The 24,832-nt window shown below is 36.0% G+C and overlaps 1 protein-coding gene across 2 annotated transcripts in view; it reads right to left on the minus strand.

Moving 5' to 3' along the window:
* Positions 1-3,021: 3,021 nt before the first annotated feature.
* Positions 3,022-24,832, minus strand: part of LOC149541565 (uncharacterized) — a 182,886-nt gene continuing 161,075 nt past the window's right edge. For both annotated transcript variants that reach the window (XM_089796774.1, XM_089796775.1), the window contains exons 10-11: positions 3,940-4,161; positions 3,022-3,478 (exon numbers count right to left, since the gene is read on the minus strand). In XM_089796774.1, coding sequence (XP_089652900.1) covers positions 3,325-3,478; positions 3,940-4,161 — 376 coding nt within the window. In that variant the 3' untranslated portion in view covers positions 3,022-3,324. The remainder of the gene's footprint in view (positions 3,479-3,939; positions 4,162-24,832) is intronic.

Genomic DNA, 24,832 nt, shown 5'->3' on the forward strand with positions numbered 1-24,832 from the left:
CTTATAGTTGAAGTCGAGCTATGCTAGTGTCGACCAAGTGAACAGTAGAAGCTGAGAAAACTTAGTGTCAACTGAGGGCCAGTAAAGACAGAGTATTAGAAAAGTTGGACCAAGCGCCAATAAAAGGACCGAGCAAAGACATTGTAAGCCAAGAAAGAAACGTTAGTGAGTTACCTAGTGATGACTGAGGCCGAGGAACACAGTTTTGGCCGAGTGTTAGCATTTTATAGTTTGTGAAGGAATTGAGATTCATGGTCGATAAAGTTGAATTCGTGGAATATGTAAAGCGTAATGAAAATAAGGATTGATGACTTGGAAAATTTTAATGCAAGTGAAACCATGTTTAAGAATTTCCAAGCATGGATTCAAAGAGAAATTTTGAGAATTTTCTAAGAGGAAATAAAAAATGGAAATATTCAATGAATTTGACCTAAACCTAAGATCAATGACAGTTTTTAAACGACAAAAGGTCAAAGCTACCTTTTTAAAGAGGCATAAGGTCTAACCTAGCAAGGTTGGAGCAATTGTTGATTTTGTTGATTGACAAACTTGAGCAAAAGGCTGAATAGTAAAATGTCGAGGTGAAGAGTGATTGCATGAAGGGTTGCCAAGCGAATAAGTGATGGAGATAATAATGGAGCCCAGTCAATGAATCATCTGTTGAAACGAATTGTGGTCTGTATTTGTAAGGCAAGTTGTATTTATCAGATCAACCGTCACTTATAACCATTGTATCAGTTAAAATTCTTTAATCAAGGTTGACCAAACAATCATTTGTAAATCCTTTAATCAAGGTGACATTCTAATGTAATGTTCTTAAGTCCTCTAACAAGACCACTCGTAACAAGGTGATTAAATCTTTAATAGGGTCACACCTAACAGTGTGTATTGTAACCTTTAGCAGAGCTGACTCCTAACAAGACTCACTTTAGAAGAGTGAAAAAATGGTGACATTTTGCTGGTGGTTTTTCCCAAATAGGGTTTCCACATTAAATCCTAGTGTCGTATTTGTGTGGATGTTATTAGATATGTTTATTGTTAATATTTTACATTCCTCAAGTTTGTTACTATTGGGATAGTGGACTGCAAGTTTATGTCACTAATAAGTTGCTATTGAGACCGAGTGAATTAGAGATTAGATCTTAAATTGTTTGAAGATTTAAAATACATATATCTAGACCTGAAAATTAATTGATTCACACACCCCACCCCCTCAATTATTCTAAATCATTTTACCACTTACAAATTTTTTTAAAAACTAATTAGTATAAGAAACGACAATACATTGATTATGTGACTGTTGACAATGTATATTCACATGATATGAAGTTATGCATATTTAATACATGCTATATAATCACAAGATAATACTTTTCAAAAAAATTGTGGACAACATATAAAATTTTAAAACATCTACAATTATAATCATATACTATTGATAATATATACCTAATTTCAATTTAAAAAACATAAATCTAAAAAGCATTATTGAAATAAGATCTAAAAATATGAAAAATAAAATGATAAAACGTATCGGTATAATATTCAATGCAATATGAAAACAAAATAGATATTTTCAAAATCAATATCTTCATTTATTGACAAACCATTTTTTGAATTAGGTTGCAATTAGCAAAGGAAGAAATATTGATATGCAATTTGCACCAAATTTAAAAATTATTCAAAAAATAAATAAAAAGAAAAAACTTAAAAATAAATATTGAACCAATTAGTTGTCAAGTTAAAACAAATAATCTTACAGAAGAAAAAAGAAGACAAAGGAATTAATTAGATTATTTCTTTTTGTTGAGAGGAAGTGAGTTGGTAACTGTTCCTAATGCATAAAGATTTTATTTATTTATTAAATAAATGGAATGAGGTATAGAAAAGAAAGCTAAAAAGAACATAGAAATGCAAGATCGTGAGCATGGAAGAATTATTAATTTTAAAATTGTGCCGTAGATAAGGGTGCCCATAGGCATTACAATAATTTTCTACGAGTATTGATAGGATATGATATGATAGATATTTTATTGATTCTAGTGTTATTTGATTCCAAAGCATTTTATAATTTTATAATCTTGCAACATTATTAGATTTCATCGTATCTTACGATTATGAAGTGTAAAAATTGATTGTAAATTGTTTTTGAAAAAAAAAAAAACTATACTAAAATATATTAAGGACAATTGGCCCGTACAAAATTTTAATCTCCCGAACTGGGAATCTCATGTACGTTAGCCAGTCTGTCGATGCATTTGCTATTAATTAGACCACAGTTCATGTGTTCCATACTTTTTGGATGTAAGAAAGTGCTAAAAATTTGTCGCCACATAGCTTTGAAGAGTATGAAAATGCGTACAATCATAACAGTGCTACTTAAATAATGCACAGGCGTTGCAACTTTTCCTCAGCAAATCGTCCTCATCAAATATTTTTGTCTATTTTTCTAAACAAATTACGCAAGAATCCTTAAATTCTTGATTTTAAGAAAGACGGCTAACTTAGCTCGGCCCCAGTAACACCTTTTGTAGCCTTTCTTGTACCCACTTAAATTTGGAATCACCATATGTCTTAAGATATGCACGAATTGAGTCATGATGTAAGGCCTCAATTTTGGACACACTGGAAATCTCAAGGCACAAAGAGAACATTAAATTCTGGAATTGATCCGCTTCCATTCAAAAATATTTAGTAAAATTGACTACAGTTCCACCATTTTAATGTTCGAATAGGTGACTTGCACAGTGAAAGATATAAGGTACATTTACAAGAGAAGATAAATTTTCCTTTCGTTACATGAATATTACTCTCCTATTTTTAGTACTCCAACCCTTTCTGTAACAAGTTGAGCATTAGCTGCTATAATTCTGGCAAAATTGAGCGGAGTGACATAGGTTCAATGTACAACTCATAAATTATGATCCTTGGTCAATCTGAGAATGTAATTATCCAAAGTCTAAGAAAAATAAATTGCTTCAGGTTAACCAGAAGAGAAAACCAAAATATTGCTAGACAAAATATTCAAAAGCAGAAAAACCTAACTATTTCAACCATATCTCAAAGTGGAGTAGTTCTGTCATTAAATGATCTGTTCTGCAGCAATTTCACAAGGACACTAGAGATTATTGATAACAGATTGTGCTGAGAGCGATTTCTATTATTATATTCCTTCTGCGTACAGTAAACAATTCCAATGCTCAGTTTTATACAGGGATAATAGAAGCAATATAAACCTCCTCTGCTTGCAGTGATACAGTTTCCAAAGGCTGGATGTAGTGGTACAATAATGGAAAGTTAGTATATACAGGAAAGTCAATGTCTTTAAAGTTTGGTCTCGTCTTCCAAAAGGATTTCATAAATATCTGTCCTCAGGCGTAATTCTTTGTCATGCATTACCTCTTGGAGATCAGACAGCTCCTTTGCTGTCAAAATATTGCTCAGTTTTTGAAAGCCATCGAGCCACAACAGCTTTGACCTGGGAAAAGCAGGAAACTATTTACATCCAATCCAATTTTCAATAATAATAAAAAAATTATTAATCACGACCAAGGCTCAAATTCTACTTTCCCTTCCTGATATTAGTGAGACATTTCGTACGAAAATGGACACAAATTTCACAAGTCACTAAAGCCCTAATAATCTACACCGGATAGTATGTAAACGATTGCAAACAAACAAATTCCCAAAATACACAGCTGCCTTTTAACAATGGTTTAACTAAATACAAAATATATGGTAAGGCAGCAGTTGAATTACATAGGTCAAGAAATGCTCGGCCTAGATAAGCATTGCATTTTAATTTATACTGCTGCAAAATTTTAATAAATCAGATGTATTTACATGCAAATGCTTGCACTGAAGGAATGGATCATAGTCCACTAAGTGTTAAAAGGTTTGGGCAAGCCTGAGACAAGCTTTAACAAGAAGGAAACTCACCATGGACAGGCATTAATAGCTCTGAAAAAAATGCGCCTAGCAGCATCACCATTGCATGCAATATGGAGTTCATAGGCAAGGTAGCATCGCCACAATATTACTGACTGTTCGGTATCTGAGTCAGCTAATGCCCGCTCAAATAATCTATGAATACGTGGTCCTGAACTTTGTCTTCCAAGTTCGAATGTCAAAGCAAACATCCAAAGAACAGTAGATGGATTTCTGTCAAGATAAGAGTTCAATTTATAAATGACTCCATTTCAATATAAAAAACAATTGATTTCAAGAAATAAGCATACAAGATGATACAAAGTTCATGAATAAAAACCACGATCAATACCATCCATAGTAATGCAAATCAACATCTACTCCACTTCTGAAATACATGAACCAAGAAAATTAAACAGGAGCACTTTCAGAAACAGGCATATACATGGTAATTTAAAAATATATGGACATGGATGTACATTGTATATGCAAACTGTAAAGCTATATCATGCTTATATGAGCTTGTGAATATATATATAGTCATTCAACTGCAAGTACACAATTGAGCACATTTACATATGGGCTCTGTAAAGCATATTATACAATCAAAAATGTGGAGAATTTGCAATCTATGCATTTAGAATGACAAATAGGAAACCGATAGGTTTGTGATTATGTTTTATTATGCTTCGTCCAAACATAATAATTTAACATTATGTTGGTGTCAGAAACTTGCATTCAGGTAAAATAACTTCAAAGAACTGATTATTTGTTTGTTTCAAAAATTAAAATATTATTAGATTGAAAAACTAAAATGGAAGAGTACAATAAGTTTCAATTTCAACATGGGAAGCAATTTGCCACTTAGTTTGCATACAAATAGGAAGAACTTGAAACATGAGAATCTGGTAGCATACATTGTAGCTATCAAAGAGTACCTTTGATATCTAATACAAGAAAGTTCTGATATACAAATATGAATTTAAGTTATTAACATATTTTGATGAATGAAGCAAGTATTTTAGAGAATATGTTCCAGAAGCTTCCAAAACTATCTAATATGTGAATACCGTAGATGGCAGGAGAAAACTATAGGCCAGAAACTAAATAAGTTTCTGGCTACTTATGCCGAGCTCAATGCACTGCCCATTTTTAAGACCACATATAAGAATAATTACAAGCAATCACATCTGTGCAGATTCTCATTAATGGGTTAGTATCTACTAAGAAAAAATGAAGAGAAAAAAATTGGGAAGCCCCTTTGTATGGTGAGAAGCCTAACTTTGATGGAGTTCCTTGCAGCAATCCTGGTCCAGCGGGTACTGAATATGTATTACAGTTGAGGCTTTTGTGATTTGACAATTACACAATTTGGGAATTGAAGCAAATACTGAAGCTGAATAGGATCTGCTTTTATCTGGTATAACCTTGGTTTATATAGAATGTTTCATAGATCACAGTGGAGTTCAGACTTTTGAATAGCTATCAAGGCTTCCAATAGAGTGTATTGCACTAATTGGAAGCTTCATCTTATCTTGGAAGTATTAATATGGAAAATAGATCTGATTCTATAAAGGTGGCACATTCGTGAAAATAGGCTGTTGTGGATCTATGTTGGTGTCACCATCAGTCGTAGGCTGGATAATATTTGTTTTCAAGAACTCATTTGAGGTGTATCAATGAAAGATTTGGATGTGATTGCATTGTGTGTGTAAACACTTGGTCATGCCTAGCATTTATTTGTCATTACAATCTGCAGGGGATCTTTGTTTTATGACCCGTGTGGCTTCATCCATGGGTTTCCCTCATATGGCTTCTGTGTTTCTTTAGTGTTGGTAGGGCTGGCTCATAGTACCCGTGGCCAAGATTGGTTTTACCTTGCCTAGAAAACCTTTCTGTAAAGAGTGTATTGGATCATAGGCTGAGAAATACTTTCAACACTGAGGATGATGCAATCTACTTTTCTAACAGAGAGTCGGGCTTTAAATGAAAGACAGGGATCCCAATGAGCGTGAACAGGTCAATCTGGGTACTAGTGAAGCTCCTAAGAAATTAAACATTAGGAAGAAAATGTCACCTCATGTCAGAAAGGCCTTAGTTGATTTGCAGAAAAGGGCAATAGCCTGCTTCAGCCTTGTGCTTCTATCCTAGCAGATTTTAAAGCTAAATCATTCATATGATGGATTCACTTGGCAGTCCAGAGGACATTTTAGCATGCTTAAAGGAGAACACAGGAGCTTCTGGCTCAGAGTTAGCAGGATTTGGAGCAGTTCTTCATTGTGAAAGATGATCAAGTAGATAAAATTATGCATATCAAAATAGTCAACAAGGAGGTGAGCAATCTCTCTGATTTATGCCAAGACTGGTCATAAATAAAAATATGGTCACTTCTCAGTCTCCCCATGTGGACATCCTTGAGGTTGCTAACAACCATACTTTGGTGTGCCTCAAGAATGCTGTTTTAACTCATTCTATACATCAGATGGAGATTACTAACAATATCAAGTTTAAAAAACTGGTAGCATTGAAGGAGCCAGTGCCAGTAACGGTGGAGTCAATGAAAACTATGTTAGTCTCAAGGGATGGTGTCTACAACAGGGGTTTTGATAATTAGAAGGTGCCTTGGAGTTCAGTTACAGGCTGATGGGAATTTTGTGAACTTCCACTATCAAGTTTTATACATTTGGTGTCCCTTGATTTGGCTCAGCTGAGGTTTTCCTTTTTGGTGTTGTACCATTTGTACTTCACTCTATAGATTGATATTTTTTCTTGTTTTTGTTAAGTATATAACCTGATAATCTACAGGTCTGGAAGTGCACGTTGCATTTAATCTTCACATTCTAATTATCTACAAATGGCTTTATATACACTCATTGCTTTCCTATTATGAGGCGGTACCTTTCCAGATTAATGTGATATTAACACTAACCTAACACAATGTGTTAGTTAGTGCCTGATTGCAATTAAACTTGTAATCGCCGATTCATGAGAAGGCATAAATAAAGTCGTCTAAGGAAAAGGACATGCCCTTTGAGGGTGGCATCTTTTGGTTTAGATATTTAGAAGGATGGTGATGCAGTTTTGAAGGACACACAAACAAAATCAAGTCTGCTCCTTCAAGCATCTATATCCAGCAAATTATAAATCAGAGATATTCTCAGTCAATATTGTATCAAAGTAGATTATTCTTTTTGCATCAGCATTGGAGAAGTACAGAAGTTCTGATTATAAATATAGGTGTCAAACTTCCTCAATATTCAGATTATCAAAAGACCGTTCTTAGCAATCAAAGACTGAAATAGAAGTCTGATTAAAAGGGTTCAGAATTTGCAGAATCTTTACATGGTATCAGAGCCAAGTTATCAAACCTAGGGCTCTGCAAAATTCAGTTATCAGACTTCATATATATTTAGCAACTTTCTCCTATCTTCAAATGGCATACACAATCAGAGCCAAGGATAGGTTTGTGTAATGACCCTGCTCAAATCTGATTGAAAACTTCTGACTGAAGGCTCAAGAAATTTTGTTAAACACTTTGCATACAAGGGTCATATGACTGATATAACTTTTCAGTTTGCTAAAATGATTCTTTTTTTCAATTTGCATCAATAAGAATGCTTGCAAGAAGACTCCCGATTGTCTAAACAATGACCTAACATGAATGTGCAACTAATTTTAGCAATATTCAATGCATATATATGATCGAAGCATTAGAAATGAACACCTACAGTCAACTGGCATTTTTACAAACAGTTGGTATGCAAACTAACTAGTTGATGATAAATGATATTGAATTGCTCAAATGACACTAGCAACTATTATCTCCTTAATTGCAATGAAATTTCTAATACAATGCTCATGAAATATGGCCAACACTCTTGGCATTTACATGGATTACAAAATATGATAATGTTGGTATAATGCACACCTACCGCTGAAACTTATAACACCTAAAATGCAATGCTAACATGAATGATAAACAAAGGAACCTGGAGAAATGATGATGTCTTAGAAAAAAGCTGATGAAAGAATCAAGTTTCAAGCAAAATGAACTTCTCTTAGGCCCAATCGATGCTTTCACCCAGCCGCCCCTATTCTTGCCTGGCAATACTTTAGAAAAATAAATGCAGCCTCTAAGCTCCTCAAATTTGTCTTTGAAATGATTGTCTCGACGATAGCAATTGAAAGCAACAATACCTAGAACCATCGGATACCTCTAAGTGAAGATATGAACAAAAATATATTTCCAATGATGCCCCAGCAACAGTATATCAGACTTCTAAATAAATTATAGATGCTGCAAATCACCTCCTCAATGCAAATTCATTGAAGACTATGAACTCCAAAAAGTCTCCAAAGCAAACACCAATCAATATCATACAAAACTTGGCCAAAGGCCCCAAAGTTTAAACCAATAAAGCACAAATGAAAGTTTGAAGTAACTTTCTCTCCAGCTGCAATAATTCAAGTGATACTTCACACCCTCAAAATTGCCTACCAATTGAGAGTTTTCGTTCTCAATGGCCAATTGTGACTACTGCAGAAACCTTAGGTTTCACAACCATCAAACATCAACATCAACAACAACAAATCTGTTTGCTAAGAATGAAGCCCAGGATGCCTATTTATTCTATTTTCTTCACCTTCTCTAGAAACTTCTAGAACATTATTTTATTTATTAAATGACTTTATAAAATATTTTATAATTCAAGTCACTTTATTAAATTAACTAAATATAAAGTTACCTTTTAATATTTGTTTATTTGATAACTTTATAAATAATTAACTTAATCCCACTTATTTATTTAATTAAAATAATTAATTAGTCATCCTCATAAGATATTCATTATTTTGGATAACTTAATTAATTAAATTAATTAAATCAAATTACCTCCAAAAAAGGGGACATGACAGTTTGATGGGAAAGAACACTTTGAAGCCTGGAAATTCAGAATCATGATGATTCTTAAAGAGAATGATGTAAAACAATTTGTTGATGGAGCATCCAAACAACCTCCATTCGAACCTCACAAATCTATCTGGAGCAGAGGAAATAGAAAAGCTATTCAAATCATTTTAGATGGAGTTAAAAATGATATCGTACCCATACTTACAAAACATCAAACTGCATTTGATATGATGAATGCATTACAAAATGCATATGAGGTAAACAATGCAACTAGGGTTCTTGCATTGAAAAGGCAACTAAATCACATTCAGATAAAGAAAGGAGAATTGATAAATTCCTACTTCCTCAGGGTAGCCGGCATCAGAGATGAATTATCAAGTATAGGAACCATTATTAGTGATATAGAATTAACACTAATGGCTATAGATGGATTACCAGATTCATGCGAGACATTTGCACAAGGAATAAGTGTCAGAGATAATCTTCCGGATTTCAACAGACTTAAGAACAATTGTCTTCAAGAGGAATCCAAAAAACTAAAGAAAGGAGGGAAACAAAAAACAAAAGATGAGGAACTTCATATTCTTAATGCAAACTCCTATAAGGGTAAGAGGAAGCATTTCAAGAAGAAAAAGGGAAATCAAAAGAATGGAAAACCCAAGAAAGACTTATCCAAAATAAAGTGCTTCAAATGTGAAAAATATGGACACTATAAATCAAATTGTCCTGAGAATTCTAAACAAGAAGCTAACTATACAAATGTTAGTAGAGAAGAAGATACTTATGATCCTAAGAACCGTGTTTTCTATTCCTTTTTATCAAATGAAATTTCAAATAAAACATAGGTAATTGATAGTGGGTCTTCTAGACATATAACAGAATACAAAGAAACTCTAGACTCTTTATCAGAGAAGGTTAACGGTGAAGTTACCATTGGTGATAACTCAGCACACTCCGTTAAAGGAATTGGAAATTGTACTTTGAAACTAAAATCAGGAAATACTCTTCTTCTTAAAGGTGTACTCTGTGTACCAAGAATTAAAAGAAACCTAATCTCAATTACAACACTTGAAGATGATCGACACAATGTTGCATTCGTGGATGACAAAGTATTAACTTGGGCTAAGAACTCTTCCATCAAGAAAGAAAAGTTAATTGGTCAAAGAAAAGGATATTTGTATGAATTGAATATAGAATCTAGTCAATCTATTCAAGCCCTAGTTCATGAAGCTACAGATATAAATGAAATATGGCACAAAAGATTAGGGCATCTAAATTTCAAAACTTTATCAACTATGGGGAAGATGGTTACTGGATTCCATAACTAAATAAAGACCACCCAAGTATTTGCAAAGGGTGTGCTTTGGGTAAGAACATCAGAAGTCTCTTTCATGATAGTACTAGGAAAACAAATAATGTACTTGAATTAATTCATTCAGATTTATGTGGACCTATGTTTGTTCCTTCTCTTGGAGGATTTTGGTATTATATCTTGTTCATAGATGACTTCTCTAAGAAAACATGGATTTATTTTTTTAAATGCAAGGAATCAGAAGAAATCCTACAAAGATTTAAAGAATTCAAAACATTAACTGAAAATTTTTCAGGGCATAAAATTAAAACCCTTAGAACTAATAACGGAGGAGAATATACCTCAGACTTGTTTAAAAGGTTCTGTAAAGAATCAAGGATTAAGAGGGAGTACACCGTTCTTTATAATCTAGAACAAAATGGGGTGGCAAAAAGAAAGATTAAGACAATTATAGAAGCTGCTAGAGCTATGATTTTTTATCAAAATCTAGAATATTATCTTTGGGTAGAAGCCTCTTGTACTGCTGTATATATTCAAAACAGAAGCCCTCACTCTTATCTTAAAGATAAAACTCCTGAAGAAGTATTTACCAAAGTAAAACCCAATATAAGTCATCTTAGAATTTTTGGATGTCTTGTATATTTCCATGTTCCAAAAGAAAAGAGAACTAAGTTATAACCCTCTAGGAGGAAAGGTATTTTTGTAGGGTATAATGAAACATCTAAGGCATATAGGATTTTCATACCTGGACAGAAAAGTATTGAACTTAGTAGGGATGTAATCTTTGAAGACGATCTTGCATTCAAAAGAGCCATAAGTTCTTACGAACCTTCTCCTTTATCTAATTGTGAAAGAAATAGTGAACCTGGGTCCCAGAGGGAGAACTCAGAAGAAATCGAAGATGAAATTCACAATATGAACCTTGAAGAAAATGCAAAGAAAAGACCACTTTGGGCCATTAAAATAGTTGAAGCAGCTCAAGAATTTGCTGCACCTTCTGGAATAGTCAGAGAAAGCAAAAGGCCTAAAAGATTCTCCAGTTATACAGCAAACATGAATGATTTATCCAAAACAAAACCAACAAATCCTTTGAATGCTATTAAACATACAACTTGGAAAGAGGCTATGACAGAAGAATACCAATCTATTATGAAAAATGATGTTTGGGAAATTGCTCCAAGACCTAAAGGAAAATCTGTTGTTTCTTCCAAGTGGATATTTAAAATAAAGCATGTTGTTGATAGTAGCATTGAGAAGTATAAAGCCAGATTTGTAGCCAGAGGATTTTCTCAGGAAGAAGGGATTGATTATGAAGAAACCTTTGCTCCTATTGCCAGATAAACCTTTGTAAGAGCAGTCTTAGCAATTGCCGCATCAAAGGGATGGAAGGTGCATCAGATGGATGTCAAAACAACATTCTTAAATGAAAAGATTTCAAAAGATGTATATCTGGAGCAACTGGAAGGATTTGAAACTCATGATCCTAACACTTTTGTTTGCAGGCTCAAGAAAGCTCTCTATGGGCTTAAAAAGGCTCCCAAGGCCTAGTATGAAAGAATTGATAAGTATCTCACCAACTTAGGATTCTCCAAGAATGAAGCTGATCCAAATTTATATTATAAAAAAGATAAAAATGATATGGTAATTCTGATACTGTATGTCGATGATTACTAATAACAGGTGATGATTATCTCATAGATCAGTGCAAGAAAGATCTAACTAGAGAATTTGAAATGAAAAGATTTGGGACTCCATACTTCCTAGGACTGGAAGTACGGCAAAATTCTGACAGTATCATATTTAGTCAAGGAAAGTATACATCAAACATTTTGAAGAGATTTGGAATGTGGAATTGCAAACCTATTTCTTCTCCAATGGAGAGTAATCTACATAAACTTAAGAAAGCAGCCACAGAATCACCTTCCATAGATTCTACTCTCTATAGACAAATGATTGGGTCCCTTATGTACTTAGTAAATACAAGACCGGATATTTGCTATATAGTTAATGCCTTAAGTCAGTTTATGTGTGAACTAAAGGAGATTCACCTAGTTGCAGTTAAACACATTATGAGATACTTACAAGGCACTCTTAATTTTGGACTCAAATATGAGAAAGTTGCTTTAGACTTGCATGGATTCACCGACTCAGATTGGGGTGAAAGTTTTAAAGACAAAAAAAGTACTTCAGGATGCTGTTTCAGTTTAGGATCAACTATGATATCTTGGATATGCAAAAAACAATCTTTAGTAGCTCAGAGCTCCACAAAAGCCGAACAAATTGCAGCAACAATGGCCTCTCGAGAAGCAATTTGGCTAAGGAAGTTACTTGTAGGATTATTTGGACAAGCTATGAATCCTACGATTATTCATTGTGATAATCAGAGTTCCATCAAGCTTTCAGTGAATCCAGTGTTTCATGATAGGTCCAAGCATATTGGAATTCCTTATCATTATGTAAGAGATATGTTAGACAAGAATTTTGTAAAATAGGAATACATTTGCACTGTAGATCAGACACAGACATACTCACCGAACCTTTATCTAGAGTGAAGATAGAACACTTCAGGAGGAGATTTGGTATGGTTGAGTTGTAATCCATTTTTACTTTTTTGATTATTAATAAATTAATTTTTTTGTCAGGCTATTGACTGTTATGGGCTCCACCATTTGTATTCATTATTTCAGAGGTGACAATCTCTGAAATAATGAACACTTGTATAAAACATTATGAGAGGTGACGATCTCTTAGATGATGTGTTAAATAGTAGAGTTCTACTATAAGATCTAGACGAGTTCAAGATCATATTGTGATGTAGACATTGCTTTGTTTATAAGTCACAATTTGGATAAAGAAAGAATTCTAGTATTCTTCGGGTTTATCCTGTTTTTTGGTAGATCTAAAATTGACGATCTTGTTTTGATATAGAAATACCAGTTTCTATGAGTCACAACTTGGATAAATGAAGAATTTAAATTACTCTTCAGATTTATCCTGTATCTTATCACTAGTAGCAGTGATTTGTCAAATCACAGGTTTAGTAATATGACATTGTATTATTTGTTCTATGATATCACATACTAAGAAGATTCAGACAGATATAGAGTATTAATTCTTGCTTATACAGCTGTACTAATGTTGCTAGATATAATATCTCTTTGTATGAATATCAAGTTAAGAGGGAGTGTTAAGTATATAACCTGATAATCTACAGGTCTGGAAGTGCATATTGCATTTAATCTTCACATTCTAATTATCTACAAATGGATTTACATAAACTCCTTGCTTTCCTATTATGAGGCGGCACCTTTCCAGATTAATGTGATATTAACACTAACCTAACACAATGTGTGTGTTAGTGCCTGATTGCAATTAAACTTGAAATCGCCGATTCATGAGAAGGCATAAATAAAGTCGTCTAAGGAAAAGGACATGCCACTTGAGGGTGACGTCTTTTGGTTTAGATATTTAGAAGGATGGTGATGCAGTTTTGAAGGACACACAAACAAAATCAAGTCTGCTCCTTCAAGCATCTATATCTAGCAAATTATAAATCAGAGATATTCAGTTAATATCATATCAAAGTAGATTATTCTTCTTGCGTCAGCATTGGAGAAGTACAGAAGTTCTGATTGTAAATATAGGTGTCAAACTTCCTCAATATTCAGACTATTAGAAGACCGTTCTTAGCAATCAAAGAATGAAATAGAAGTCTCATTAAAAGGGTTCAGGATTTGCAGAATCTTTACAGTTTTGCTTGTTCTTGGTTCTATCTGTTAAATTTGAAACAGATTGACAGAAAACAAATTCTAAAACACACACAAAAAGGTATATCCTAGGAAAAACCCTCCCCTTCTAAGGAAACAACCTAGCCCCACAAAAAATTGATCTCTTTATTATAAATTTATAAATAAGGAAGAATCTGCAATGTTCTTTTAACAATCTCCTTTCACACTCTCAGTATCAATGTAAGACACGTGAGGACTAAGAGAAAGACTGACTTTTGGCACAGAATTTCCAGTCTGAATATAAGAAATGGCAAACTAAATGAGTGCACAATCCTTCACACAAATAGCTGACTATGTATGTGAACAAAACTAACACAATCTCCTTAGGAACCAGTGGACATATGCCAAACATGGAGACTGGCGGAACACATTCATGAAATCAGATAAACTGGAAATGATTTCCTATAGAAATCAATGAACACTCTGAAGAACCCAACTATCAAAGATATGAAGATAACTATGAGAGGTTTCCTCCAGAATCGAGCACTCTCGAGAATACAAACTATCTGAAGAAAAGACCCTTCTAAAAGCACGAACAAACTGCAGATGAACATACACTGAAAGACAACTTCTGAAGCAAACCCCCAGGATGCTTTTCTGCTCTGAATGCAATAACGCCCTTTGCCATAAGGAACTCAACACCAAAGATACTGATTGAAAACCATCACACGAACAGCCTCTGAGAAGAGAGAAAGGAAATAACTGATGCGAAGGACACACAACCAAAGAAGGAAGTTTTTACGGTGACAACATAGCCGCTTCATAGTCATACCCGATGATATGTCAAACAAGACAGGTTGCATCCGACAAACACATATCCATGTGAGATGCCAAGGAGAAGGACGACAATAGGATGTAGCAAAGATGAAGACAAATATATAGAATATTATAGCTTCCGAGAGATGACCATTGATCAACCATCGATTTTCAGCAGTCTAAACCAAAATTAATAGAAACTAAAATTTGCTAGAAACTCGTAAATGCTGGCGACTTCATATATTGATGCAGTAGGTACAAACAAAGATCGGATCTCTCTTGAAGCTACACCAGATTTCCAACACTCACTCTTAGCAAGAGAGAGATCTTCAATTTGTCCTCATGAGACAAGAGCAATAGGCTGCAACCAGTCAAGTGGTTAATTCAATATTTCTCATGAAATTTATACTACTGTCATCACATTCTAACGATAGGCCAATGTTATTTCAATAAAACAAAATCAAAACATAACAATTGCAATCACAAAATTACGATTGTTATCTCCTCATAACAATAGTAAAATACAGCAATTGTTATCAAAACATAATTATTAATTCATCATAGCTACTCCTATGAATAAAACAAGTAATTAATGTTTCCATCATGCTTACTTGCAGAGGATGGGATTCTCCATGCCTACTTGCAGAGGCTGTTTGAGTAAGGACTTTCACCTCAATCGTCTCCCTAAGAAGATTGTATTTATAACACGCCTACTTGCAGAGGGTAAGTTCACCATGCCTACTTGCAGTGGGTGAAATATTTTCATCATGCCTACTTGCGGAGGATGACAACAAGAAGCATCATTATATGACTTCCCTCCCAGAGAAGTATTCACCATGAAATAGATACTGAAGTTGAGACTCTCTCTTAGCAAGCATATCATTCTCCACTAGACCAAGCTTCTTTCGGAAGTAGTTAAACTTTATTCTCGGATAAGGCTTGGTGAGTATCAACAACTTGTTCCTTAGTAGAAACATACGTGAGTTCAATAACTTTCCTTTGAACCATATATCTTAGATAATGATATTTAATTTCTACATTTTCAGATTTCTCATGAAAAATAGGATTAACTGAAAGCTTTACACAGCTTTAATTATCACACATAATCATAGTAGGTTTGGCGATTTGACCAAAAAGATCAGTGAGTAATTTGAGAAGCCACATAGCTTCTTTTGCAGCCATACATGCTGCTACATACTCTGCTCCATACTTTGAGCCACACAAGATTGCTTCTTGCTACACCAAGAAGTCATGGCTGAACCCTGGCTGAAACAATAAGCTGAAGTACTCTTTTTCTCAGAAACACATCCTACCCAATCTGAATCAGAAAAGCATGTCAATGTTAAATCAGCGCTTGAATCAAAAAACAAACCAAAACTTGATGTACCATAAACATATCTCATAATATGTTTGGTTGCAACTAAGCAAATATGCCTTGGTTTACACATGAATTGACCCAAAGTATTAACAACATAACAAATATCAGGCCTTGTGTTAACTAAGTATATGTGGGAACCAATGAGCTGTCTATACATGATAGGATCAATCAGATCTGAACCAACAACATCCTCATAGAATTTCTTTAGATTTGCTTCTATTGGAGTGGTCATGGATTTACAATCCAACAAACCAAATCTATTCAGAATATCTATAACATATTTACCTTGACTTCGAATAATGCCTTTAGGTGATTGCCATACCTCAAGACCAAGAAAATAATGCAAGAAGCCGAGGTCTTTCATTTCAAATTCTGATGTAAGGTATTTTTTGCACTTCACAATCATACCATCATCACTAGTAAGGAATAAATCATCCACCTAAAGTCCAAGGATCAAAAAATTGTAATCACTCTTTTGAAAATATAAATTTGAATCAGCACCACTCTGTTCAATTCCCAAACTAAGATGATAATTATCAATTCTTTCGTGCCAAGCACGAGGGGCTTACTTAAGGCCATATAATGCCTTTTTTAGTTTGCATACTGTTGTGAGGCTCTCACACCATTGCCCCAAAAAATTTGGGGACCCCCTTTTTTTTAGTCACCCTGGCAATTTTTTTAGTTGTCCAACAAATTTTTATTTGATTAAGCGATAAGACACCTTCAGAGCCCGAGGGGAGAGGGCTAGGTTTATTTTCACCCGGTTTCGCTTGATTTTCTAGAGCAACACTTGGCAGGATAAAATTGTAAATTTGTACTTAGACGTTTTCTTTTGAAAATTTGGATATAACTATGTAAATTTGAATAATTTTCAAAAGGGAGATTTTGTTGGACTTGAGTTTTGGAAAATCTTAAATTTTTCTTTGGTGAAGAAATTAATTTTGTGAAGATGAGGCCAAATTGCAAAATCAATTTTAGACTCTAGAGGTGATTTTATTATTGTCAAAAAAATAAAAAATTAATGGTATAGCAAAATCGATTTGGATAAAAAATTGCAAAAAGTGTCTTTAATGGATTAAAATTGCCTTGAAAACTTTTTGCCTTTAATGAAATTGGTAATTTAATATTGAAAAATGGCTTTTGGTTAGCCAAAATCCGATTTTAATGACGTATTAATTCCTAAATCCACATTAAATGTAAGTATTTAACATCTCCAAGGCATTATTTAATTTCTTTTTGCAATTTGGATCTAACTGGCAATTTTAAAAATTAATTTTCATCATGGCGAAGTTAATTTTGGTTAAGCATTTATTGTTGGGCCAGATTTATGATTTAATTTCTCGTTTTTTCCCCCTCCAGGTCCAAGTCGGCCAGCTGGGGAAGGCATGTGGAGTTGGGTATAAGAGGAAACTTTTTACTCTTCTCTCCTCACTTCTCGTCTTCTCCTCTTTGGTGTTTGGCGATTTTTGGCAAGGGCAGTCTTCTCTTGTTTTGGGCAATTTTTTTTGGAGCAGCTATCCATTGTTGGGCAATTTCTCTTGCAAGTGCAAATTTCTCCTTCATAAGCGATTTTCCTAAAGCAGATTGGCTCTTTCTTTTGGGCAATTTTGTTGGAAGGCAGATTTTCATGGTGTTAGGCGATTTTTTGCAAATTCTGATTTTTTTGTTAAAGGAACTGTGATTTCTGCCCTAAACTGGGCGATTTTATTTGGGAAATTATTGAGATCAAGCTTTGAATTTTTGTGGACAAATGGTGGACAGTTTCAAGTGTTTAAATTTCTAATTTGCAAGACGATTTGAAATTCTCAAGCTCTGATCCTAAATTCCAAAACAGTCAAGATCCGGCTATTGGTAGAGGTGACTTTTAATCATTTAGAGTTGAAAGGGTCCTTAAGCTGACTTCCTTCTTTCATTCTAGTCTAAGGATTGCCTCCCTTGGTTCTGCTTGTCTAATTGTCCACCACTTTACCATCCTGTAATAGGGTGACGAGATGGAGGATGTTAGTACAAGCAAGAATCCTAAAGGGACAAACACTAAGAAAGACAAAGAGGATATGATGCCCAAAACACCTTTCTTCTTAAAAATGAAGCAAATAACCGACACCAATATCGATACAGTAGACATGATACAGGTAAAGGACAGACTAAAGGAAGGACAATCCTCCTTGGCAAAAAAGATATACAGAAGACCCGGCTATTGGTAAAGGTAATTTTGAATCATTTCGAGTTGAAAGGGGTCCTTAAGCGGATTTCTCTCTTTCGTTCTTGTCTAGACATTGTCTCCCTTGGTTCTTCTTGCATTCATTATCCACTAGTCAACCATCCTATCATAGGTTGACGAGATGGTAGATGTTAGTGCAAGCAAGAACCCTAAGAGAACAAACACTAAGAAAGACAAAGAGGATATGATGCCCAAAACAACTTTCTTCTCGAAAATGAGGCAAATAACTGATACCAATGTCGGTATAGTAAACATGAGGATAGACTAAAGGAAGGACAATCCCCCTTGGCAAAGAAGATATACAGAAGGCAGTTGCACATCACAACCCAGGCATCAACACTTCCATTACAACCATGATGAGCGACAATGGAGCAGCACTTGGTTTTGAAGATATCAAAGAAGAGGATATCAATGAGACAAGACTCGGATCGAGATTGGATGAGCTAGGAAGGGTTGCCATTAAGAAGAAACATTTGAACACCCTTTCCTCCATAAGCGTTTTCATTGGATTTGCAAAGGAGTATGAGAAAGATCACGAGAAGACACTACAAGCAGCGAACAGTGTGATGAAATTGGCAGAACTCAAGATAAAGCACACACCTTGTCCTCCTATAGAGGAAGTCAACGAAAGGCTAGCTAGATTCATTGCCTTAGCTAAAAGAACAAAAGAAAAGGGGAGAGTCATATTAGAGGATCACTTAATGCAAGCCCAAGTGGCAATTTCCCTTTCTTCTAGAATAGGACAAGTGTCTATTTTTGATTGGCCGCCATTTTGGTGTCTTCTCATTGGTTGCCACTTCTACACTTTTTCCATTGGTCCATTGGCGAGGTGGCACCTTCTCATTGGCTGATGGGGTAGCAACCCTAATTAGGGTTTCTAGAATTCAATCTGGATCCTCGGTTTTGCTTTGATCACTACCGTCGGTTGTAATTTTGGCATCTATAAAAGGCCATTTGCTCTCATTTGTAAGGGTTGGAGAAAATTGTTGCATAAGACAATACCAAAATTTCCTATTTCTTTCTCATTGTTGTGACTTGGATGGTGATTAAGGGCCTTTGGTATTATTGCATGGTTTCTACTTTCAAAAAGTTAAGAGTAGATTTCTTTTCAGGTTGTTGAAGCAAATTTCATTTCAAGTTGCTAAGTAGTAGTAAACTAGATGGATAGTTGTATGTTAGCAGTAGTAGATGTTTGATAGGGATCAATACTAGACCACTAACATCCTAGTGGCTTGTTAGGAAGCCTTGTGTGGCAAACTAGTTTACTTTTCCTTTGAATCGTTGCACCTATGGAAGTGAGGCCGCTGGTTAACTTTCATTAGGTTCGATCCCAATCCATTTGCTAGTCTTCCATCCATAGGAGTAGGAGTAGGATAGCAAGTAATTTAGGACTTAGAATTTAAGGAGAGGAGAATTAGAAAGATACCTGTCGCAAGAACCATTCACTTTCCACCACTATCACCTTTCCCATCAACACCATTTAGCATCCATACCGAACCACCATCTCCATCATCCCACCAAAGCCCAAGTCATCCTTGAATGAATAGCGCAAGGCGGCCTACGTGATTATCAGCAAATCACATCGATAAAACTGAGTGAGTATCCACAAGAGTAAAGAACATTGGGGTTATTCTCATATCCCATGAGCAATAACTTTTCAAGAGAGGAATTCTATGTTTGATATGCCGTATCAGATATTCAATTACTAATATGTTATGTAAGTGATACAAAAACTCGCATCAACACATACATAGGAATCTGTCATGAATAATGAACCCTTTAGGCTATTCATGAAAGATCCCTGATGGATCTCTGCTGCTAATCTGTTGTAGCTTTATTATATTTTTTCTTTTTAATTTTCTTTTTCCTGTTTATTAAAGTTTTCTTGCAAAACTAGACGGAAATGCAGAAGAGTCTGTTTGTTTTTGCGTTTTTGATGATTATTCAACATAGAAATGAGAAGGAGCAAATGATATGAAAAGAGTTTGAAAATAAATAACAATATGTAGCAAAATCAGAATTGATACAAATCGTACCAAGCAGATCTCTGAATTATAGAGCCAAATAAAGGATCCAGTACATTTTCCCTAACAATGACGCCAAACTGGCTGATGGAAAAGGACTGTGAACATGCAAACGTCTGCTGCTGATTATCCGACTCTCTATATTTCAAAGTGTTGCCTGCAAATGGCGGCTACTGCTGCAAGGCTCACTTTCCCATGTACCCATAATCATGCCCAACTAAACAATACTGCAGACCCAAGCTGAAATGGCGTCCTCCTTCCCTGATAACAGCTGATACCACTGAAAATTCCAAGACCAAATACTGTTGAGGGTTACGTCCCAGCCAGTAAATACCCTGGGGTTTGCGTCCCAGAATAAAATCGCCCAAGCAGAGCAAATTTGTAAACAAGTTTTAAAATGCATAATATGAATGAGGAATGGCGCCTCCATCTCCTTATAATCCCTTCCAAAGAAAATCAAACCCTAAAGTGACTCCAAAAGGCGTTGGGTTACAAAAGTGATTTAAGTCTTATTTTAAAGTGGCAATGTTACTAAAAATGACCCTTTTTCTCTATAGACATAAATCCATTTATTGAATCGCCCTGAGACCAAAGAGAAAGATTTAGAAAAGTTCAAGACCTTTCCAACGAGCTATCACACCAAGGGGTACGCATCCAAATGAGGTCAAAATTCCCTTTATTACTCCAAAATGGCTATTAACTTAGCCTTATTTAATTATTAAACGCTAACTTAGGAAATATTAAAAATATAACCCAAATAACTACAAAATGCCCAACTGACATCACAAACCATAAAATCATCCTATCACCTGTCTGTGACTGAAGTTGGAAATCAAGGATCCACTGGCAATCTCATCCCTAAAATCTAGGGATGCTCCTAAATTTTAAGAAAGAAGCTCTATCCCTCTGAAACTGAACCCAAAGAGAAAACTCATGGAAACCCAACCCTGTGCATGATCATACCTCCTAAAAAGTAGGAATGAACCCCATAAATATAGGAACTGTCTCCTAAAAACAAGGAACGTCTCCCAACTGATCAATAACCGCCAGAACACCAAGTCCCCAACACTGAATAACCATACTGGGTCTCTATCCAACCCTGTCAGCCTACAAGACCCCATAATAAGCTGACTCACATGTCTTTGCTAGACTGAGCTAGAGTGGGGACATGACAGTCCTCCCCTCTCGGAGATGCTTGCCCACAAGCAACTGTAATGCTGGATGTTGTAAAATGCTCTCACCCTCCCAGGTGGCATCCTCTATGGGAAGATCTCTTCATCGAACCAAATACTCTCAATCACCCGACTTCTCAACCGCCGTTCCCTCACCTCAAGAATCACATCAGGGACCAAAATCAATTTACCTTCCTCATCCATAGGAGGTAACTCGGGTGAAACCGTAATATGCTGTCCAAGGGCTTTTTCCAAGCAAGATACATGAAATACATTATGAACTTTGCTGCTAAGTGGTAACTCAACCTCATATGCAACCTCTCCCACTCGCCTGAGTATCCTGTATGGACCATAAAAACGTGGTTTGAGCTTCTCAACTCCCCCCTTTTTAGGGTGCTTTGCCGATATGGTTGTAAGTGTAGAAAGACCATATCATCCACCTTAAATGCTCTCTCAATCCTGTGCCTGTCAATGTACATCTTTTGTTGATTCTGGGCTTGCTGTAAATTCTCCCTAAGAGATCTCATGACATCCAGGTTTTCCTGTAACCAATCTTGAGCCAAGGGTACTCCACTGTCACTAAATGCCAAATCAGTGAAAGATAATGCCTCATATCCATAGAGAGCTTTGAAAGGTGTCATGCCAATGGACATATGATGCGTAGTATTATAATAATACTTGCCCAAATGCAACCAACGCACCCATGCTTTTTGCTGTCCTGACACATAGTTACGCAAATATCCCTCAACCCACTTGTTGACTATTTCTATCTGCCCATCAGTTTGAGGGTTGTAACTAGTACTAGGTGTCAACAAAGTACTTGCTAGCCTAACAAGTTCATGCCAGAAGGAACTCATGAATCTGCTGTCCCTATCACTCACAATGGTCTTGGGAAGACCATGAAGTCTAAACACCTCTTTCAAGAATAAATCAGCCACCTGAGATGCTGTAAAATCTAACGCAATCGGAAAGAAGTAGGCATACTTTGTTAGCCTATCCACAACAACGAAATGCAATCTTTCCCCTGAACCCTAGGAAGACCTGTAATGAAATCCATTGAGATCCTCGTCCACTTCTGTTCCGGTATAGGTAATGGCTGCAATAATCCTGCTGGGTAGGTATGCTCCGACTTGTTTTGCTGACAAGTCATACACTCACGGACATGGCGTAAAACATCATCTTTGAGACCCTTCCAAGAGAATCTCTCATGAACCGCCCTATAAGTCTTACCATATCCTGGGTGTCCTGCTGTAGGAGTATCATGGAGAGCATGCAAAATTTGTTCCTTCAACTGAGAACCTGGAACAAGGTAAACCCTGCCTTTGTAGTAGATAATATCATCTACCACACTGTATCTATCATCCACTATCAACCCTTCCAAGATCTCACAAGCATACTGATCCTTGGAGTACTCAACTAAAAGTTGAGCCTTCCAATCCGCTGAAATCTCGCTCAATGAACATAGGGCAGCCAATGAAGGTTTCCTAGAGAGTGCATCAGCCACAGTATTATTCTTCCCCTTTATGAATTCGATGTCAAAGTCATAAGCCTGAATTTTGCTAACCCATTTTTGTTGTCGATCATTGAGCTCTATTTGATTTAGGAAATATTTCAGACTGTTATGGTTTGTTCTCACCACAAATTTGCTGCCAACAAGATACTGTCTGAACTTAGCTAACGCATGCATAATAGCCAACATTTCCTTATCATAGGTAGAGTACAACTTTTCATTGTTTTGCAGCTTCCTACTCTCATAGGCAATGGGGTGTCTATTTTGCATCAACACTGCTCCTATACCCAAACCCGAAGCATCACACTCTAGGACAAATGGCTGCAAGAAATCAGGTAGTGCCAAAACGGGGCAAGTACTCATAACCTCCTTGAGTCTATCAAAGACCCCCTGTGCTTGTTCTGTCCATCTGAAAGCCCCTTTCTTAGTGAGATCTGTCAAAGGTGCTACCAACTGCGAAAAACCCTTCACAAATCTTCTATAATAAGCACACAATCCAAGGAATCCTCGTAACTCAGTAATGTTCTGAGGAACAAGCCAATTCTGAATCGTTTGAATCTTCTCTTCATGCACCTTCACCCCCTCAGCACTGATCACATGACCCAAATATAACACCTCCCTCAATCCAAACTCACATTTGGAGAGCTTAGCAAATAGAAACTGACTCTCCATTATGCTAAGTACCTCCTCGAGATGTCTGAGGTGGTCCTCCCAAGTACTGTTGTAAATCAATATGTCGTCAAAAAACACTAGAACCGATTTCCTCAACTGCTTGTTGAAGATATGATTCATACAGGACTGGAAAGTAGCTGGTGCATTGGTAAGGCCAAAAGGCATTACCAGAAACTCATAGTGCCCGTAGTGACAACGGAAGGCAGTCTTGTGTACATCCTCTGCTCGCACCCATATCTAATGATAGCCTAAACGAAGATCAATCTTAGAAAAGTAGACAGCCCCATGTAACTCATCTAACAACTCATCAATGCGCGGCATGGGATATTTGTTTTTTATTGTCTTCTTGTTCAAAGCTCTATAGTCTACACACATCCGTAAAGTCCCATCCTTCTTCTTAACCAGCACTATAGAAGAAGCAAAGGGGTTGGAACTAGGCCGAATGAAACCCATCTCCAATAGCTCATGAATAGTCTTCTCAATTTCATCCTTATAGGCTCTACGATGATGGTATGGGGTAGTAATCACTGGCTTCGCTCCATCCTCCAACTCTATACCATGCTCAAACCCTCTATCTGGTGGTACTCCAGGAGGTATATCACCAAACACTCTACCGTGACGACCCATCACTGACTGAATGTCCACATGAAATACACAGTCATCCTGAGATATGGGTGGTTTGGATTTAACCAAACAGTGTGTAGCCCAAAGCACATCATTATGCCTAAGGATGGTCTCCATCCTGCAAGAAGTCACCTCTCTAGGTCCACCATCTAATGCTGCCCTCAAAATCACCTTCTGCCCACCAGAAAGAAACTCTAATTGCATACGGTGGTGATCAATAATGTAACGCCCAATACCTTGTAACCACTACATGCCCAAAACCACATCATAATCTTCTATGGGAAGCACATAGAAGTCATCAGTCAAAGTATAATCTCCCATCTGAATACTTTTGTGGAATCCGCTTGGTACAACCCAAGATAGCACCATCAGCCACCTTCACTCCAAAACCACCAAACTCCTCGTACTGTAAGCCACGCCTCTCAACTAATTTCTAATCAATAAAGTTATGCGTAGCACCTGTGTCTACCAAACTGGTGATCTGCTTACCCTTAAGTGTACCTTTCAACTGAAAGGCATGAAACTTAGGATAACTGGAG

The sequence above is a fragment of the Cupressus sempervirens genome, chromosome 8, assembly GCF_028749045.1.
Source record: "Cupressus sempervirens isolate cs-2001-9-10 chromosome 8, ASM2874904v1, whole genome shotgun sequence".
In the NCBI taxonomy this organism is placed as follows: domain Eukaryota; kingdom Viridiplantae; phylum Streptophyta; class Pinopsida; order Cupressales; family Cupressaceae; genus Cupressus; species Cupressus sempervirens.